The sequence below is a fragment of the Nyctibius grandis genome, chromosome 7 (genome assembly GCF_013368605.1).
Source record: "Nyctibius grandis isolate bNycGra1 chromosome 7, bNycGra1.pri, whole genome shotgun sequence".
Taxonomy (NCBI): Eukaryota; Metazoa; Chordata; class Aves; order Nyctibiiformes; family Nyctibiidae; genus Nyctibius; species Nyctibius grandis.
The window spans coordinates 6273258-6294973 of NC_090664.1; the positions used below are offsets into that span (position 1 = coordinate 6273258).

Sequence of the window (21716 nt, forward strand, 5' to 3'; positions counted from 1 at the left end):
CAAGAGCTCATTACTGAGAACCCTTGTCATTCACATCGACTTGTGTCTTCTTAATGGAGCATTTCTGAAATGAATGGCAGGACATAGACATTCCAACTCAAACTGTACCTTGGAGTCTTGTTCCCACTGAAGTCAACAGGGCTTTAGGACAAAGGAAGCTTTATAGCTTGTGTTTTTACAGGCACGCCCTCATCTCTTGTTCAGTGTACTTTTAAGGAAGACCAATAGTGATTATCAAATCATTTTGCTTTCAGGCATTATTTCAGCTGGTCTATTTGGCTACCTTCTGTACTAGGTTACTTGCACACTTACACCCTCCTAGGCTCAAAAGATGCTATAGTTTTTGTATTCCTTGCAGTGCAGTAGGACACAAGCCTTACCCTCTCTCAGTTAGCTAGAATGGGTATAGTTTGCTGAGCAGAAGAGGTGAACTAAAACCAAGTCTCACTGCTGGGGAGGGTAATAGCAGCACTGCTTTTGCATCAGTCCCCTGCCAGGCAATCCATAGACTGACACTGATGGTTGCTCTGGAGGGAGTCACTTACCCTCCAAGCTAGAGGTAAGATGCCAGATAAGCAGTAGTCTGTAAAAAGGGATTAAAAGAAGAGAGAAAACCAGGGGGAAAGATTAAGATAATTTACCCTTGTATATTGCATCCATCGTAAATCCCATTGTCAGTATCTATTGTTCAAGTACCTGACAAACTTCTGTTTCTATCCCCTCCACAAAAGCCTCCATCATATGGAAAGTTGCGTACCTTTCATGGTTTTATAATAAACTGCAAGTGAGTAACAGTGCGATATCAAAGGAAATAAAACTCCAGTTGCTATTGCTGCTGGGGTTGCCTTCTGAATGTGGCTTATACAATATTTCATCTGTGCTGACACCTTTCACTCTCAATTATTTGGCTGCTGTCAAAACAAATCAATCATATTATAGCTCTGTGTCTTCATGTTACCATTCCACTGCAAGTTAGCTGCATTAGCTTTGAAATATATGGAAGTACAAAGTTTATCTCTATTATTTATTTAATACAAGTTTCTCCCATGTGAGTTATCTCACAAACATAGCAAACTCAAATTATCTGATGTCAAATGTTGAATATATATAAATACCACTAAGAAATTTTAAAATAATGGCACTCATGGGAACATAAATGCATAAAGATACACTTGATAAGTCTTACACTTACAACCAATTACATTCTTCTGACAAATGGAACGAATAGTATATGTTTTTAATTTTGGCTGCAACTGGCCAAGGTGCTCATATTAGATAAATGTAATTTCATAAGACTACCACTCTTGCTAAAGCAGAGTAAAACAAAGATTTAAAGAACTGATTTTGTTACCAGTAAAATGAAGGGGGTGGAGAGGGGGGCAAAGCTGGGACTGGATATTTTTTAAAGATGCTACAATGCTGAGAGGTGAACACGGTCTTCCTTTGCAGTTCACAAGCATTGATTTGGGAAAGGAAAAGCTAAAATCTCAAAGAGAGAATCTGAAAGCGATTGCTCTGTTCAGATTGCAAGTCTTACAGCTTCCAGAGAACACGTACAAAATTCACTCTTGAGAGGTTTTATCCTTTTAAAAAGAAACAAAATAAAAGAAACAACTTTCAGGTTGCCAATAAGTGAATTTCCTGAAAATGTACTACTATCATTTCCTTGCTTTTTAGACAGGATTCATGTCCTGTTACAACTGCATCTTCTAAAATACTGAAGCCCAATATACTGGGAAAATTACAACAGGTTTGTCACCTCCAGATGTTTACCTCTTCTTCATTTATTACTGCTGATGTAATGGGAGATCAGCTGCACAGTACCAAATACATTCAGGAATATTTGGGTTGTGAATACCTTTAAAAAAACCAAGCTGAAATATAAAGGATGGATGGAAATAAACAGCACTGGATGAGGAAAGGGGCAAGAGACTGAAATGGGATCTGAGAAAAAGAAAGGGACAGGCACCCAAGGATCAGATTATGTAAATTCAAAGTATCAGCATTGACTTGAACACAATTAATCATGGCAGTGAGATGAGAAACTTGTCTTTATGCTGAAGATTTCTTTTTAACATCACATAATTCATCATAACAAAACACAATTAAGTGAAAGAATAGTCTGTAAGATATGTCAAATCTACAGCTGATTAAGTTTAAAAGCAATATACATTTAAAATAAATAAGCAAAAAATCCTATAGCAGGCAATAGTCTAAGAATCCATATTGGGCTGGATCTTACTAACCTTGGTGGAAACTTCCAATCCTTCTACAGGCTGGAAAAGGTCACTGTAGGTCCCATATAAGGAAAATACACCTTATTGTTGCAGCTACTGAAAAAGAGCCTAGCCTCTTTTAAGTCTATGAACCAGGACAAAATTTAAGAATTTAGGACATTTAGCAAATATCTAGCTGTGTCTGAGGAGCTCAAGGCATCTAAAAGTAGTGATTTAAGCCACTTTGTAGGAAAGCACAGAGCTAACTATCCACACATTCATTTAGAGGTGGGAAGAGTTTCAGAAACCACGTGTGAATTGTCTGCCATCCCATGGGACATCTGCACAGAGCAGAACACAGGTCTCGCGTCTGTGCTCTCTGCTACATCTGTCAAAGTAACAGGCTTGTAAGGACAAAACATTCAAGGAATGAAAGCAGCTTCAGGGATTGGTAGCAAAATGAGACCAAGGCCTGAAGGTCTCCAGAAGTACAGAATTCTACTCAAAGGACATAAAATCACATAGAGGTCTGGGGATGTAAAAAAACCCAAGGAGTTTCCCTTTCATCGTTGCTGATGTCACCAGACAGGTCCTGTTCCCATTTCTAGAGCAATCTCAGTGGCAGACCGATTTTTTTTCTCAAAAAAAAGGAAAAAAAAAAAAAAGATGCTAGAAAATATTTCAAGATGTATAACCTTTAAGATTTTAATAAGAAAGTCACAAGACATCTTCAGAACTTTCCATGACAATTTAAAAAAAAAGAAAGGAAAGGAGGAGGTCTCCAAAAAAGAGGAGGTGTGTGCTTCTGTGGTACAGAGCCACATAGACTTGAAAGAAGTTTCATTTAAAAAATTGGCTCCCAGGTGGTTAACTTGTATGTTCCATGCATTCAAAATTCACACTATTAAAAATGCCCGTAAACCCAGTTGGTCAATAAAGACTTTGTTGTTTTTATGACTCCCTAAATATATATGTGCTTGATTAGAATCTCACCGGTCTATCAGGAACACAACTTTGTATCCAGGGAGTTTTTAAAACATGAATCATAGGAATTTTATTAATACAAACACCATGGAAAAACAAAGGAAATTAAACCACAAAGACTATAAATGTCTGACTTAAATCCACTAAGGCAAGGAAATTAAGAGTGAAGGCTGCAAATCCATCCTAGTAATCCTTTTATGACTCACTCTTGCAGTAAGGAGGTCTTGGATCAGCATTTGAGTCATATAGGCATATCCCATATAGATGTACCTATCTATTTGCATGTGATCTACCAGTGCATGCAGCATGTATGCTACAATGTGGAGGTGAGGAATGGAGTAACAAACACTAGCCAGGATTTTCACTTGCATTTGAAATTTCTTGGCTTTTGTAAGATAACAGTAAGTTAAGTGCTTAACATTATTGGAATGAGTTTTCTCTACATTAATTTAAATTGTCACGGTCTAAATTCAAGAAGAAGATTAAAGGCTCCTGGAAACAGGTGCAAAGATATACTTTAAAAGCAGCATTAAAATGCATCCATGTTCTGGTTGACAGAAATTTCATTTATAATCCTGCACACAGAATATTCCTGCCAGGAGCAGTATCAGTCTGAGTTAGGGCTGAATAAAGTGGTACATTCCCAGAAATGCCCAGGTCTTGCATACCAGTCATGCCACAACTCCTAGCCTAGTGATCATGTCTGCTAGAGGGTAGATAACCAAAAGGTTTTTGGTGGAAACTTTGGAGAGGAGCAGACTACATCTGTCTTTCCCATCTGCTTCTTGGCATGCAAGTCCGGAAACTTAGACTCTGCCAAAACTTGGCCCGCAAAGTTTAAGTGGGTGTGAACACTTTGATTTCAGAATTAATTTGATCTACATCACATCATTACTCCTCACTGATGACATGCCATAACGATCAGTAGTGAAAAAATAAGCATGTCTGTGGTCTATTTTGTGTGGAAGTCAACAACAGAGCACAAGCACACTAAGACTTCCGCATTTTAACATCTCTGATGGTAGGCCTTTAAGTTATGGGGCAGAAAATCCAAACAACAAATAGCTAACACACTGGGAGTGATCAATAAACAACTAGTAACTAAGAAAGCCCTGAACCTTTCACATTCCCTCTGTGAAGGCAGCAATTTGCCACTGAACAAGATGAGCAATTAACATGGGGCCACATCATTCCCACTGGAGAAGCCTTGTACGGTGGGGAAAAAACAAACAAACAAACAAACAACCAGCCCAGCAAGGTTCTTTCTGTACTGCCTTCAGAAAAGCAGTTTTTGCCCTTTCTCCCAAAAGCAAATGTTAGGCCTTCCAAAAAGTGCGTTTCCTGGGAGACCAGACAGAGACACAAAACCTTCTACCTACCCCATCTTCAGGGATCTCTGCCTGCTACTTCAGTTTTCCTACAACACAGTTTGGATGGGATACAGCTATTTGCCTGAGGAAACCTGCTGTAGCGGCTGCTAATCCATAGGCGCTCTGTGCATGCCAGTGTGCGAAGGGTGCACAAAGCTCTCCTGTTTCTTTCCATGTACTCAGGTAGGGAGGTTAGTCCTAGGGGGTGGCTAACCCCTTCTTTGTGTAAGTGAACCCTTCACAGTGACTGCATTATGTGCAGCATTTATACAGTGATAGGGGAGGTATATTTGGCTTGAGGGCTTCACAGAAATTGCTAGTGAGTGCAGCTCCTTTTCTTAGTTCTTGTCATTCTTGTTCTGGTTATGTTAGTACACTGCAGAAGTACCTGGGAATAAACTATTCCTCTAAGTGAAACATCATTTTGATTATTACTGACATTGGTGCTCATTAAAATACATAAGTGAAACACTGCCTTTCTGTAGACTCTGAAAGCTATTTCATGTTACTTGAAGGGGAATACAAATGAATAGGGACTACATCACTTTAGTTAAAAGGGGAAAATGTTCTAAAATACTGGAATTTGGACTCTAGATCAGTAAGCAATTGAGGTTTGTAGTTCTTTTCTGTCGCTGCTTTTCATCTGTCTCTGTTTTCTGATTTTTAAGGTGTGTGTGTACATGGGGGAATGGAGACAGAGCATGTTTACTTTATCTGTTGCACAATTAATAATACAAATCTATGTTCAGACGAAACAAGAGCTAATAAATGTAAACAATACTTTTTTCCTTTTTGTTAACACTGTCTTTACCCAACATTCTTTTTGACTGATAAAAAAAAGTCTTTTTAAATTTTTTTTACCATCATCTATGTCTATTGTTATCCATATCAGTGTGTGTTAATGGCTGTCTCCTAGCTCTCAAGATGTTTAATACATTTCCCCTTCCACTGTGTTGCAGCTAAAATATGATCTGCTGCTGTTTAAATAATGTAATTTAATGATTTCACATTTTCAGCCGTGCAAGGCTTCCTTTTAGCACTGAAGCCTTTCACTAATGATTTGGGGAGATAGTTTGTTCTCATTTCTTTCAGAACTCAAGATTGAGAAACCGTGGCTTGGAAATAAATTATTGACATCCACTTTAGGAACAGTACAACGTGTAGTGGAAATAAAATACATAAAGTTTCAGTGCCACGAGGCTAGAATCTCCAACTTGTTGATTTCTTTCAAGGTTCAAGTGTCATTCAAGCTCCATATCAGTGGAAATATCTAAAACACTGTTGTGCCATTGCTATGTGATGCAACATATTTGTGCCAATCCTTTACAGAGAAGACAACCAAATTGTTATCCATGGTGCGCGAGTGGCCAGCAGTGAGCTGGTAGGCAACACCGTGCCACTTCCTTCTCATTTCGAACATGTATACCATACTAAAAGGATAGCTAAAATACATTAACTTTTTAGCTAAAACTGCTTTGGCTGTCATGGAAAAGTGAACGAAATGAGAGGATAGCCTTTAGCAACTCCTTAGCACTGGAATACCTTCCCATGTCTCAGTGATTTCAACATGAAATCAACAGGGTTAAAAATTATATTAAGTAAACAAGACAGAACAAACTCAGCCCCCCCAAAAGATATCTTTCTGTTCAGACGTATAGAAATATTACATTGAGACATGAAAATCAGATGGGCTTAAGGAGAGAATGTCTTTCCATGAATATCAGCTGCCAGGCATTACTGAATACTCTGAGATTAAGCAACCGCTGGTCCCTTGGAGAGACTCTCGAGAAGGATAACTAAAACTACAAAAAAGAACACACACCCCACCCAAAACCTAGAGAAATCTGACCTGGCAAAGGAGATGCAGAAACTGAAATTGTTCAGCCCAGAGAAAAGTTTCCCAAAGATGGAAAGCTGAATATTGATGAACACAAGTTTGGATGATAAGAGGAAAGCTGGCAGAGTTTTTTCTGCGCTAAGTCAATAAGGACAGGGCAAGAAGCAATGGACTAAAAGCAACAGACAGGCAGCACATTGTCTTGTAGGGTACCTGTGTCACTTTTTCACTTCTCACAACCTTACCGTTGCTATTGTGACTCCTCCAAGATTTTCACTGGTAAGGAAAGCACAGCTGTGTTCCAGCTGTAATTCTAAGAAATGGTGAGGGGAAAACAGGTGTGTAAATTTCTTGGGACAACAGCTTTCTTGGATGGTTTTACAACTTTTCAGTGCTTTTAGTGGATTACAGTGAAAAGTTATGGTTGTTGATTTTATTGTTTTCTTCAAAGAACTGTTGGTGGAAAGTCAAAGTTCCATAGATGAATCTCTGTTATGTTCAGGGATTTGTTTGCTCTGAAGCAGATGGCTTTATTCTGCCACCAACTCCCTGGCATCTCAGTACATTATATTCTTTGCATATTCCTTGTGCATGTGAAATTTGCTTAATAGGAGCCAGGGAAAACATGTTTTTTTAAGTTTCACAGCAAGAATTTACACATTCACCTTCCTTCCTTCTGTTCACACACATTTGACTTATTTGCTCAGGGAACGGATATGGTATAGGACAGTGCATGGCAAATGACATAGTGTAATGAACAGAAAATAATCAAGTATGTATCAGGAAAAGTAGTTTTGAAAGGGGCTTAGTCTAAACCCCTTTTCACTTACAGCAACAAAATTCCTATTGACTTAGTGGTGGATCAGGATCAAATAGCAACTAAACAATTTAACACAAATACACTTGGGGAAAAAAAATTCTTATTTCTAAGTAACTGACAACTGAAGAATAGGTAATTTCACTGAATAAGTTATACTGTGTGAGTAATTTCCATATCATTAATTGCTCCATTTTACCAATGTCTTGAATTTTTGAAGAAACTCGTTTTCTCATTTTAAATACTTAACATATCTCCTCTATGATTCCTATCACAGAATGCTCTTTTCTCTTTCCACACGCAAGGGTTTTCATTGTTTTATCCAGTCACCTTGAAGTCATAGAATCATTTTGGTTGGAAAAGACCTTTAAGATCATCAAGTCCAACTGTTAACTTAGCACTACCAAGTCCACCACTAAACCATGTCCCTAAGCGCCACGTCTACTCGTCTTTTAAATACCTCCAGGGATGGTGACTCCACCAATTTCCTGGGAAGCCTGTTCTAATGTTTGATAACCCTTTTGGTGAAGAAATCTTTCCTGATATCCATTCTCAGCCTCCCCTGGCACAACTTGAGGCCATTTGCTCTTGTCCTATCACTTGTTACCTGGCAGAAGAGACCAACACCCACCTCGCTACGACCTCCTTTCAGGTAGCTGTAGAGAGCAATAAGGTCTCCCCTCAGCCTCCTTTTCTCCAGACTAAACAACCACAGTTCCCTCAGCTGCTCCTCATCAGACTTGTGCTCTAGACCCTTCACCAGCTTCGCTGCCCTTCTTTGGACTCTCTCCAGCACCTCGATGTCTTTCTTGTAGTGAGGGGCCCAAAACTGAACACAGTATTTGAGGTGCGGCCTCACCAGTGCCAAGTACAGGGGGACAATCACTTCCCTTGCCCTGCTGGCCACACTATTTCTGATACAAGACAGGATGCTGTTGGCCTTCTTGGCCACCTGGGCACACTGCTGGCTCACATTCAGTCAGCCATCGATCAACACTCCCAGGTCTTTTTCTGCCAGGCAGCTTTCCAGCCACTCTTCCTCAAGCCTGTAGCATTGCATGGGGTTGTTGTGCCCCAAGTGAAGGACCCAACACTTGGCCTTGTTGAGCCTCATGCAGCTGGCCTCGGCCCATCGATCCAGCCTGTCCAGATCCCTCTGCAGAGCCTTCCTACCCTCAGGCAGATCAACACTCCTGCCCAACTTGGTGTCATCTGCGAACTTACTGAGGGTGCACTCGATCTCCTAGTCCAGATCATTGATAAAGATATTAGAGAGAACTGGCCCCAACACTGAGCCCTGGGGAACACCACTTGTGACCGGCCACCAACTGGATTTAACTCCATTCACCACAACTCTTTGGGCCTGGCCATCCAGCCAGTTTTTTACCCAGTGAAGCGTACGCCCATCCAATCCATGAGCAGCCAATTTCTCCAAGAGAATGCTGTGGGAAATTGTGTCAAAGGCTTTACTAGAGTCTAGGTAGACAACACCCACAGCCTTTCCCATATCCACTAAGTGGGTCACCTTGTTATAGAAGGAGATCAGGTTAGTCAAGCAAGATCTGCCTTTTGTAAATCCATGCTGACCGGGCCTGAGCACCTGGTTGTCCTGTGATGGCACTCAAGATGATCAGCTCCATAACCTTCCCCCAGACTGACAGGCCTGTAGTTCCCTGGATCCTCCTTCCTGCCCTTCTTTTAGATGGGTGTCACATTTCCTAATTTCCAGTCACCTGGGACCTTCCCGGTTAGCCAGGACTGCTGATAAAGGATGGAAAGTGGTTTGGTGAGCACTTCTGCCAGCTCTCTCAGTATCCTTGGGTGGATCCCATCTGGCCCCATAGACTTGTGAATGTCTAAGTGGCATAGCAGGTCACTAGCCATTTCCCCATGGGTTACGGGGGCTTTGCTCTGCTCCCCGTCCCTGTCCTCCAGCTCAGGGGGCTGGGTATCCAGAGAACAACTGGTCTTACTGTTAAAGACTGAGGCAAAGAAGGCATTAAGCACCTCAGCCTTTTCCTCATCCTTTGTCACTATGTTTCCCCCCATATCCAATAAAGGATGGAGATTCTCCTTAGCCCTCCTTTTGTTGCTAATGTATTTATAGAAACATTTTTATTGCCTTTTACGGCAGTAGCCAGATCAAGTTCATCCTGAACCAGACCTGAAAGACCCTGAGAAGAAAATCAGTTAAATGTATATGTGGATCACACAAAACATAGTGGGATTACTCCCTTGATCAGCATTTAGTATGAATTGAGGTACTCTGTTGTATCAGAACTTTTCTGAATTCATACATTATTCAAAAAGTCTTCAGGGTGTCTTTTGAGTTACCTAGCTGCAGTAGTTTGTGATGAAGAGTTTTAGAAGTTTACTGATGAGAGAAGAAAAAGTTGACAGGAGAAGACCCAGCTCACAGGAGCTGTGGACACCTATGCTTGACTGCACTGGAAATTCAGACATGACAACAACAGGAGTAAAAAGACAGGTTAGAAAACAGCACGAAAATATGTCTTCCAGTCATCTAGATTGACCATGCTACAGTAAGGTTTAAGAGAGACGGAAGTTGATTAATATGGTCTGATTCCACCCAAAGGGCAGGAATTACCAAAACCATTTTGAAGCATGGGCTTCTATGAGTATATCTATAAAAGTGCTGGCTACAAAACAGAATACACACTCTATGATTATCTTTCAAATAACCACAAAAAAACAGGGATCAGAAGTCAATCAGGTTGAATGGAACTGATGATACCACACAGTTAAAGATGTTCTCCAGAAACACAGCACTCTCACCTGACTCCTACCTTCATTCACACATGCATTGAGTAGTGGGCTATACAGGAAGGAACAGAAGCTTACAACTGTGATTCAAGGCTCTTAAGAGCTATCTTGACCAAGTTACTTTGTTTCCTTGTGTATCAGTTTCACTTCCAAATAATGAGTGTAGTGGCACTTGAGTAGAGGATCAGGAGGGAAGTGTAGAGAAGATGACAAAGAGCAATGCAACTAAGTGAATTTGTGGGTTCTGTTCCTTTCAGCTGCTTTATGGAAGGTGTGACTGCATCCATAGACAGGGAACTGCACCTGATGCTCCAGCAAGTCTCTATTTGATCCCATGCTTCTATCTAGCAGTAAAGATTATAGAGGAAACCTTTTCATCTGGTAAGGTCATTGCCTGCAAAATTTATTTGGCAGCAGAGTTACACCTTTTAGCTAGCAATTAGACACCCATGGCTACATTAAAGAGCAAAGGTTGCCTGGCTTAATCCCTGCCCTCCAGCTTTGCAACATGGGGTGAATAAATGACGTAAGAACTGCATGAGTTTATGTTTATTTATAATACTACATACCCAGCAACTATAACTCGGAGCACTCCAGAGTGGAAGGATACATTTTTATAATGCCTGTTTCTTCATTAAGATTTCATCATCCACCTACGCTAAAAAGCCACTTCCCCTTCACTTTGTTATATCTGCTTTTACCCTCTCCTGTTCCCACATTATTTTTTTAATCTCCAGTTCCCTACTTTACATGCACTCTCAAATTTTAAACAAGCAAAATTTGTGCATTAGTGTGTCCTTTTCATCTATGATTTATGAAAGACAGGTTCTTCGGTGCAGCTTAATGGTATGAGAAAGACATTATTTTAAACATTAAAGTGAAAACCATTTACAACTATGATAAGAGAGGTCTGTTGACATTAAACTTTAAAACATGCACAAGGTAAATGCAAGTAGCTGCTCCAACAGGTAAGAGTACTATGCACGCGGTTTGTAAGGGAGTTTGTTCAACACATGAGCTGTCTCTTCCTTTTCTCTGTTTCACAACCTGTAGGATTTAGTGCTTCAAACAATTCCTCTGGTAATCAGCAGCCACCAGAGTTTAATAACTAAAAAGTACTTAAGGTGCAGTGCAGAGCATTCATTTTTAAAAACTATCATTCCGTTTGAGGAAAACTTTTCCTACCATTTAGATCAGCAAGAAATCAAAATAAACAAACAAATAAATAAATGAACTGAAAGAGCCAAAGCTTTATTTTGATACTTCCTGCTCACACCTTTACCACTTTCACACTGGACGATCACTTCCTTACCATCCTCTTCCATTAAAGCTGTACAATTCTATTCTAAGTATTCACTAATACTTATCTTTCTATACTTGGTTCAGTTCTGTTCAGCAGCAACTACTTTCTGAGAAGCAATCAGCATAATTAGGAGTAGTAAATAAATACATCTGTATTTTAAATCATATGTGTTTGGATTGAGTACTCTTTCTAGCAGCGTTAGACACATAGATTGAACAGCAGAGAACACTATGGAAGAACAGGGAGCTTACAGAACTGCTTTTCAGTCTGATTTTAGACCACAGGCAGAATGCAGCAGATATCTTAGGGTAGAGGTGTTGCAAACATGGTACAGCTCAGACAATGGGGAGGATACATACAGAGGTGAACTTTTTGCCTGTGATTTTGCAGTCATGTAACTCCCTCAACAGTTTGGATGAGGATGGCAGAACCTTATTGATAAAGCAGACCTCCCACAGCAAGAACGAGAACACATATCTGGGGTACTGATGGCAGCTGAGAAAACTCTGATTTTATAATAAAAGTTTTTTTAAAAGTGATTTTCATGCAATACTGTGTTTTTAGTTGCCCCTATTCATTCAGTTACCCTGATGAGCAGTGGTGAAACAGAATACTTGTCTTCATGCTGCCATTTGAAATTTTAAAGTGAACTGTGAGTAGGGAACATTGATCACCAATGACAGAAAAGCCTAATGAATCATTCAAGAACTTTACATTACTGACCCATAGAATCTAAGACCCAGCCTCCAATCTGTTTTTATAAAAATGCAAATATCCCTTAAGTATCTCTCAAGTATTCAAGAACAATCCAAGTATTACCTTTCGATATGCATCAAGAGCAACATTTCAATGGAAAAAGAGATCACTCTATTTAAAAGAGAAAGATGAAGTGAAACAAACAGGAAAAAGAACCTCTAAGAAAAATGCTAAACAGGACTCACCTTGTAGATTTTGCAATGGCAAAGTCATGATGCCTCCTGCTGCAGCTGCTGCTACCAGCCCTTGGATGTTGGTGAGATTCGCTGTAGGTAGAGTGAGGACAAGTCCTTGTTGCCCCCCCAGCTGCCCAGCCATGTTGAAAGGAATAAGGATCGGCTGATTTAGGGCTGGAGTGCCTCCTGGCATCACCCCTGCTACTGCTGAGGCTAACTGTTGGGCTGTCAGTAATGGCTGTAACAAAACACAGACAGCAAGCCTATTTTACTGTGCATAGCTCAGTAGTACACACCTCTAACTCTTCTGGCTTGAGATCCTTTCATGTTCCAACTATAGACATGCACTGCTTCCAATATCTTAAAGCACACACTTTCACCAAGACAGAAAGTTCTGACAAACTTGACAGGCTGAAACCTTAAGCCTTACAGTCATGTAGCATGGTAGCAATCCCAGTTGAATCTAGACTGGAAAATTCATTACACATGCACCAAAGATAATTTATGAACACAAGAAGGCCTGACTCAAGTCAGTGTACAAGTACCTAAATGCCAACATTTCCCAGTTGTATACCGATTGGTAAAAGTGGAAGACACTACAGCAACAATTACCAGAAGCTATGTGGACCAAGACTGTCCTGGGTAGTGGAAGAACACTGAGTATCTTCTTAGAGTATGGCTGAACTTGGATAAAATTGTGGAGCGATGTGGGAAATCTTTTAAAATGTTATACAGTGCCATACTATTTCGCCTACATTTTGCTCTAAAGAAAATAAATACCTGGCATAAAAAGTAATGAAATGCCTTTACTAATGCAGGAGCTGTGTGTGACAGGCAGAACTGTCAGAGGTTGCATTAAAATTGCACAAGCTTTTTAATATTAAATTATGATGTGTGTTTCAAAAATAACTTACATAAGAAATTCAAATAATTTAACTTCCTAAATATGCAAAACTGCTTTGGTTTTGTTTTAGAAAAATATTTAAAAAAGCTAATCTTTCCAAACAAACAACTTTTGAAACATACATGATACATGCATGCTCCCTTTTTGTAACACTAAAGGCAGCCAAACAGAATCACATTTTCTACATTACACAGATCAAAGATGATCAATCACAGTTACTTACTTCTCATCAAGTTGTACGTCTCAGTTAGTTGAAAGGAAAGATACTGACCTGAGGCCCAACAGGGAACGGAGGATGGGACTGACTGGGTTGGTGCTGGTCTGCTGGGCTCGTGTCAGGCAGCACTGTGTTTCCTCTGGCCTCTGAAATCCAAAGAGCAGATTGCCTTTAATATCAAGCCTGGGGACTGCCACGTTACCTTCTACTCTGATGTCACATAACATAAAGCTGAAAATGATATGTTAAAGTGCTTTATCAATAACTCAAGCACTCAAATCACTTATCAGCTGCATAAATTATGCTAACATTCATTCAGACCAGACAGCTCATTCAAAGAGCTACAAAAATCTGACAGCAGTGAAACTGAAGCTATCATCAACCCAGCTAATGTGGGTTGCATTATACATCAATTTACATACAGTACATGAGCACTCTGTGTGTGGGAACTGCATTTTTTACGCTTAGGTGAGCATCGGCCATTCTAATTTCTGAAAGCAAAAATTACCTGAAAAACAATCAAGTCACATCTACTTTGTATCTTAATAAAGTATTTTCTTTTGTCAGCTACTGTGGCAGTAAAGACTGTGCTCTGTGCAATAAAAAGGCACTATGAAAACAGGTATGCTTCCAAATGACACCTTGTTTTCTGAATTGGGGGTCAGGGAGGGGGAAGAAAATTCTGTGAAACCAAGGATTTCCAGCACTCATTGAGATGATCAATATCCAACAATTGAACTATCTGCTGGGCACTGATGACTTGCTAAGCACAGAACACACTCCAGCCCTACTGGATTTCGCCGAAGTCTGTAATACAGGTTTGAAAGGGAAAAGAAAAACATCCTATCAGTTATAAGAAAGTACCAAGAAGTTTTCAAAACTATGTCCCAATCCTCCATTTCCTCCTGGTGAAGGACTCACATTGATTCTTAAAATTTTTCAGCACTGATGGCATGATCAGGTCCACATTTCTCTTTGAAGCTGAAAGACAGCAAGTGTCAAAAGTAGCTGCAAGAGTACTGTGGTGTCTTAAAAAGAAAACCCTGGTCACGGCATCAGGTTTCCTGGTTGGTACGATAGCTCCCGTTCTGTTAGTTTTTTCTGACAAGTGGTTGAAACTCCATTCTAAGTAAACCTTAACGAGATGCTCTTTTCCAATGTTTGTCCTATGAATAGCAAGTGCCAGATAATTCAGAACCAATTTATTGGCACACCCTGGCGCGGTAAGAAAAAAGGATACGATTCTGTCATACTTATAAATTTTAAAGAGGGTATTATCAGCTCGTTTAAAACAAATTCTTCTATATATTCTCGAAGGGGACAGACTTATAAATAATGGAAATCTGAAAAAAAAAAACCTTCATCACATTAAGGTACACATAAAATTGACTGCTACATATTCAATTCAATTGACTTCTATCTCTACAGCAAGGTGCCAATCATGACAGCATTTCAGACTAGGATTAAACAATAAATGTGCAGGTTTATTATGCAGAAATCTGAAAATCTGATTAATTTGTAATATTTTTGGTCTCAAAAAGTCAGAAATGGACATTGCTTTGGGAATACTTACAAACAGTCTATTGAAATATCTGATTTGGAACCAATGAAAACATACAGACTTGTTGACATTTTATAAAGTGAATTGTATAAAAATGTGTTTGGCATTTTAAAGACCACTGTCATTTAATAATGAGAATAAGCTGACCTACTATAATCAGTGAGGACTCCAACAATTGCCTAATAATATGCAAAAAGAGATCTGGTCACTAAATTTTTTATGTGCAATTTACTCATCTGAGTTGCTTGAAAAGAAAGAAATGTAACCAGATATGCGAGGTTCAGTGAAAACTGTTTCTTTCAAATGCGTTACAGTCCTAGTGCTGCTGCCATCCCTAAGACCAAAGATAGGTTTTCTTCAGTGTGGGTTCCTCCTACACAAAATAAAGTGCTATGTTACTAAATACAATTTTACCTTTGGTAATTTCCACATATCGTTATGGGGTTTTTTTAATCTTCTCATCACAGCTGTATCTATAAAGTGATATTAGATCAAAGGCTCAACACCAATGAATATATCACTCCCCATTAAGATCAAATCTTATAAGTCAATTTTGTTTATGTAATTTTACGGGCTGAGAATTTTGTCTTTGTGTGTGATTCAATTAATATTAAAACAAGCTCCTGATAATTTGTCATGTCATTAAAATTTCCTATGAAAGCTTCAAGAGAAGAACAAAACTGGAGTCAAATATTCACTAGAATTAGATTTTTTTGCAATTACTATAGCTTGAGCTCTCAGAAAAAAAGATAAGTTCTGAAGAAATATGCCTATGATTTAGTATTTTTGTCCATGGTGCAGCTATCCTAAGAACCACTGTTTTCTGTTATCTGTACCCCAAGGATTTTGCAGTATTTCATGTCATAAGCTGTATGTAGTACAAGTGGGTTATACAGGACCATAAAGCCAAAATTAATTACACTTCTTTCCTTTTGCATTGCACTAATTGGAATCACTTAGGATTACATTCCTTTCATATGGTCACTCATCGCAGATGATGGATCTTTTTACTTCAATGCTTGAGTGCTCTGCCTGCTGCTTCTAACTCACTTCCCATATGATGCAGGCATCTCGGCAAAACACCACACGCTTTCACGTGCATGAATGTGGTCTTACGTGGCGCCCTATGTGAAATTAATGCACGCCGTATTCTCAGACCAAAATGCTCACATTTCCTCTCATGCGCCTTCTAATCCACCTGCTACAACAGCCACTCAAGAGTCAAGATTTTTTTCCAAATGCACAGGAAAATCTGCCTGCTGGGCTGGCAGCAAATACGGTGAAACAAGGATTTTAGGGTTAAGTTCTGTTGCATCACACACAATGACATTTGTTCCTTGCTGTACGCTATCTTCAGCGAGACGAGACGCACAGGTCAAGGCTCCCAGGAAGGCAAAGCAGAGCACAAAACACTGGAAGGTAGGAGGCTACTTTTCCTTTTCTGCCTTACAATGTTGACCAGGTGGATTCCTCTGATTTCAGAGGATCTGAGGTGTTGGCAGAGCTCTATGTCACAGCTATTTCTGATTCACAGACTCATTGCTACTAATTTGGAAAAATACCTTCATTAAGATCATTGCCCTAAACTGGCAGTGCACAATCCCCTGCATTGTTTTCCCGCTCTGTTTTACCACCTTTATTTGGGAGTTCATTAGTTCCAGATGCTGGAATGACCTCTGCAGGTAAATTATTCCCCTGTCCAAATTCCAGTCCCCACTAATAAAAATGGCCTGTCAAAATCTAGCCTGGATTTTCCACTTGTCCAGATCTAGGCCATTACCTCCTGTTAGGCTATCCTCCAATGCTGCAAGGAACCAGGACTCATCGCAGTCACTATGGAGCTGGGGAGCTACCAGCAGCACATTCCCTGTTCTCAACTACACTTCAGAGAGATTGCACTCTCATTACACCTCTGCTGGTGCACAAGGGGCAGGGAGAAGGCAGTAACAGGACACCTACTCCTGACCTTATTGGAGTCTACAACTACCTGAAGGGAGGTTGTAATGAAGTGGGAGTCGGCCTCTTCTCCCGGCCAACTAGCGATAGGACAAGAAGACACAGCCTCAAGCTTCGCCAGGGGAGGTTCAGGTTGGACATTAGGAAGAATTTCTTTTCAGAAAGGGTTATTAGACATTGGACTGGGCTGCCCAGGGAGGTGGTGGAGTCACCATCTCTGTATGTTTAAGAAAAGACTGGACATGGCACTTAGTGCCATGGTCTAGTTGACATGGTGGTGTCAGGGCAACGGTTGGACTCAATGATCCCAGAGGTCTCTTCCAACCTGGTTGATTCTGTGATTCTGTGATTCTGTGAAAGAGAAGTAATTCTCCTTAACACCGTTTGCCTAGGCAGGGAGCTAAGACTTGTCTTATAACCGAGCGCTGCCATCGCAGCCTAAGTCAATGAGTTTGCTCAGTAGTACCGTATGAACAGGCAGGAGTGCTATTGCCATGGTATTGCCACGACTGTAAACAAGGTTTTAATATTTAATAAGCAGTATTCATCATATGTGATTCATCATAAATTAATTATAAATTATATAATACATACACCCACCTCTCATCCCACCAAGGGGCTGGAAGGGCATGAGACGATAAAAATTGAAGTGCACTGTAAACATTGTAAAATAACCCTCTTAAAATAAAATATTATTTAAAATAAAGCTAAGTAAAACAAAGGCAACCTTCTTATCCCCTTATCAAAAAGAAAAAAAAAAACTAAAATCCGCCAAACCAAGCGAAAAACCTTGTTGAACCATACCTGGTTTAAAAATGAGAAAACCACGAGAGAAACATCAGAAGGAAAAACAATTCCCCATCCCAAGGCCTCTGAGCTCCGTACAAAATTACAACTGTAAATGCACTAGTTATAAACAGGCTTTCCACAGTTTGCTTCCTTCTTGTTTCTTACACATCTTCATCGACACAATAGGTAATTCAGTTCTAAATGTCTTTATCTCCCAGTGCCCCATGAGGGAGGGAATGCTCTAATCCCCACTTTACGAATGAGCAACTAATAGGCAGAGGGACTCAGCTCTGGATTCTCAAATCAGCACTACGTAGGCACCTAGATCTCCTCAGCTGTAGTTACACTGTTCAGGAAAGCGTGGGTCAAAACACAAAACTGCTCTGTGACTCTGGCTGCTCCAGGGCTACCAGCAGCTCTGGCAAGGTGCACCTGCACGTGGTCCCCAGCACCCTGCACTCTGATGCACTGCCTGTCCCAGCAGCCCTTGCCTCACATGATGTCCGATGCTTGCAGGGAACCTGCAGCTGGCTGCCAAATGCGACTATACCAAAGACCACTACAGGATATATGATGGAGTGCATTGAACATGTACATCCAGCTTTGTCCTGGACCCCCTGGTTCATCTGCAGATGTGTGCTTGTGCCTGCTCAAAGGCACTATGCACACTGGCATCTCCTCTCAAACTCCACACCAAAGCTCACTCAAAGCCAGTGCTCCAACCACAGCATAGGACTAGCTTCAGCAGATGATCTGGACATAAATGACTTCCTCATGGTCTTCAAGAATGAATTCAATGTGTCTCACATTTGTATCATAAACAGGGACATGCTGGGCCACCTCTCTTTAGTACTCAATGCTTTGAAAAACAAGCAGGATCAAATTTAATAATACTAGATCTTCAGTAATCAAAAGAATACACAAATCCTTCCGAGATGTGCGTTTAAGCAAACATTTTAAATGAATCAACATTAATAAAAGAACACAGCATTTCAAGCAACAGTTCATATTAAAATCCTTAGATACAGTTCCACAATATGACATTAAATGACTTGTATTTATCTCTCAGTAACTGTAACAATAAGAAATCAAGAATAGACACTTTCCTTACTCATTGAGCCAACTCACATTAAAGATACAGCTTTAAGAATGAAATCATTAAACTGAAAATACTGCCTGTGAGAAAAAAACAGTCTTACATTTTTAAAACTAATAAACTCACAGTCTGAGCATGTAATATAGCTGCATTTAGATCATAAGCCATATTATCAGGAGAAAAAAGACAACTTTTTTAAAGAAATTAAATAGACTGATAACATTCAAATTATTGGGTATGGTGTGTGAAAGTCCATCATCTCTGATTAAAGTAACTCAGCTCTTCATTAAATGAACCCTTAATTATCAGCAATTATACCAGGAGCAATCTTGCTGAACAAAATTTTATAGCTGAAAGAAAAAGATGCAGCTGATAATGAAAAAAATGTAACATTCCCTCCAAACTACCCTCATTCTGCCATGAAGCACCATACTGTTGCTCTTAATTTCACTATTTTAATTTTCCTGCTGCCTCAGATGTTGGACATGTTAGGTAGGAAGCCTTTCCAAATCACCTCATCATAAAACCTTAGTAATCAGATTACTACACAGAATTTCACAAACACATCTAAATTTTACAATACTTGCAGGAGAGAAAATTGAGATTTTATGCTGAATCCGTTTTACATGGATATTATCCTATGGTTGTCAGTGGAGATATTCCTGTTACCTCAGCAAAAAAAATCAAGCTCAGAAATTAAATGAGAATAATGAATCACCCACTGAAAGGTATGAATTTAAGCTCGGACTTCTCATATTTAATTTAAGTAGTCAGATAGTTGTCTTCTTCCAGTCCATGACCAAAATGTGGCATACAATTCACTCATCTGGAGAGAACAAACTTCTCTAAGTATCAGGTTATCCCATAGATCATTAAGCAATTCACCTTTCCCTGATGACCTCTGCTTCAGGAAGCATTTATTTTTAGGCAGCGATTTCAGCCTCACAAAGAAAACCAAACAAGTAGAGATCTGGGTGTGTGCAGAATTACCACCAGCACCTGTTAACTCTGAAACCTAACAACGTTGCAATATCAATATAATTATTTTACTGTTCAATCATTTTAGCACAACATACAAGTACTGTGCTTATCTTCCACAATGTCAGATTGTCTCAACTTACATAACTCTCACTCTTAATTTTCCTCTACCTATGTACAAAAACCTTCTAGTTTACCTTTGAAAACGTTTGTCGTGTGATAAGGAAATGCTGTATTGATCTACCATATTGACATATATGTCAATGCAATATCCTGTACAGAAAAGCTAAAAATCCTGCATACAAAATGGATTGAATTAGACAGCAGAATGAATAGAGCAGATTTGCTTTACTAACCGTATCATTCAGTACTTAAGTAAGTAAAACCCCACAGTTTTATACTTATCTGAAACTGCCATGCAGTTACTACTGCAAAGCTACCAAAATCACTGCAGAGCTCAAAAATCATTCTGCCAGCAGAGCACAAAATCTTGCTTTTGCCTGGTCCCTGGGGATATTTTCTCCTAAAGGATCTTCTCCCGCAAGACACATAAGGTAAGCGAAATCACTGTGCTCATTACCCGTACGCACAGAGCTTGGCTTGTGTTTATGAACCTGCATCTTTCTGGATCAGGACTGATAACATTAAAACTCCATGACTGTTTATAATGAAAATCAGGCTATTAAAGTGATTCATGTTACAGAGAACTTCTCCTGGGCAACCACCAGTTATATTTACTACAAAACAAAACACCTACCATACCAAGGAACAAAACTCATAGATAACGCAAAAACCCAGCTCTCCCAAATGCCTTAAATTTTCTTCTTTCCCATCTTTATATTTGCTCCTCTTTCATTGTCTTATCTTCTTTCTCTCTTCCCCAAGTAAAATTTTTTTCTTACTGGTGCCTATATGAATATTCTTCCACTTCAGATACTTCATGTGAGAAAAGAAGCATTGCTGCTGCAGAAAAAGTCAAGGGATATAATTGCAAAAGTATGTTCTTTATTCAAAATAGACTCATTCTACTATTCTTCCCCCCCTAAGTACAGTGCATAAAAATCTCTTGTTAATGGTACATACATTTTTTATGAATTGGACCCTTTATATTGAGAGTTCTAGTTTCTTTTATACTGTATGCATTAGCACAAATATAATCACATTAAGGTCACAAAGACCCTATCAGCTTTCCCTGAATTAATACAACATTTCATACTCACTGTTTGCTGTTAGTGCTGGTGAATGCAATGATGATAAAGGTTACTTACCAGAAGATGGACAGTTGAATGCATTATTATTTCATGTCGGGCAGCTGATCCCTAGCTAAGAAGGGCAAGAGGCTTCTCTAAATTAAACTTTCCTTTCTTTCCATCCCTGGAAGCTTACTAAATGCCAAAGAGTGAGCGCATTAAAGAACATCTATTTTGGAACAACTGCTACGGTTTGCCATTTTTATAGATGACTAAGATTTCTTTATGATTTTTACAGCACTTATCTATGCATGCATTTTTATTCCTAACAAGGCAGAGGGCAAGCTTTCCACCAAAAGCCCAACTTCCCTACACTCACCCTCCCCATCTGACTCCTGTACCTAGTGTCCTACCAGTCCTATGGGAGCCTGTTTAGAAATTCAAATCATCTGGTTTGGTGAGTGGGGAATACCCAGTTAAGGGAGGAAGCTTTCAATTAAACCCAGTAAAACAACCTGGCTCTTAGATCTTCAGCAGAGCCAACATTCAGCAAAACGCGCCCCACAATATATGCAAACTCCTACTGAAGCATCCTGACCAGTAAGTATGGTTAAGCAACAGTGGTTTATCACTCTTGCTACTGAGTTCACTGTCTGGTTTCATCCCTGTGGTGCCTTTAACAATTTCACACTCTCTGCTGTGGTCTTTACACAACCCTGTGGGGCAGCTCCATCAAGTGTCTCATTACAGGTTGTTCAGCTGTTCAGACTTTATTGAGACTC

General features: G+C 39.7%; 1 protein-coding gene across 1 annotated transcript in view; it reads right to left on the reverse strand.

The window, feature by feature from the left end:
* The window catches only part of POU6F2 (POU class 6 homeobox 2), a 320392-nt gene that overhangs the window by 172966 nt on the left and 125710 nt on the right, over positions 1 to 21716 (reverse strand). Inside the window, exons 3-4 of the mRNA XM_068405256.1 lie at positions 13419 to 13510; positions 12253 to 12481 (exon numbers count right to left, since the gene is read on the reverse strand). Of these exons, the coding sequence (XP_068261357.1) occupies positions 12253 to 12481; positions 13419 to 13510 (321 nt within the window). The remainder of the gene's footprint in view (positions 1 to 12252; positions 12482 to 13418; positions 13511 to 21716) is intronic.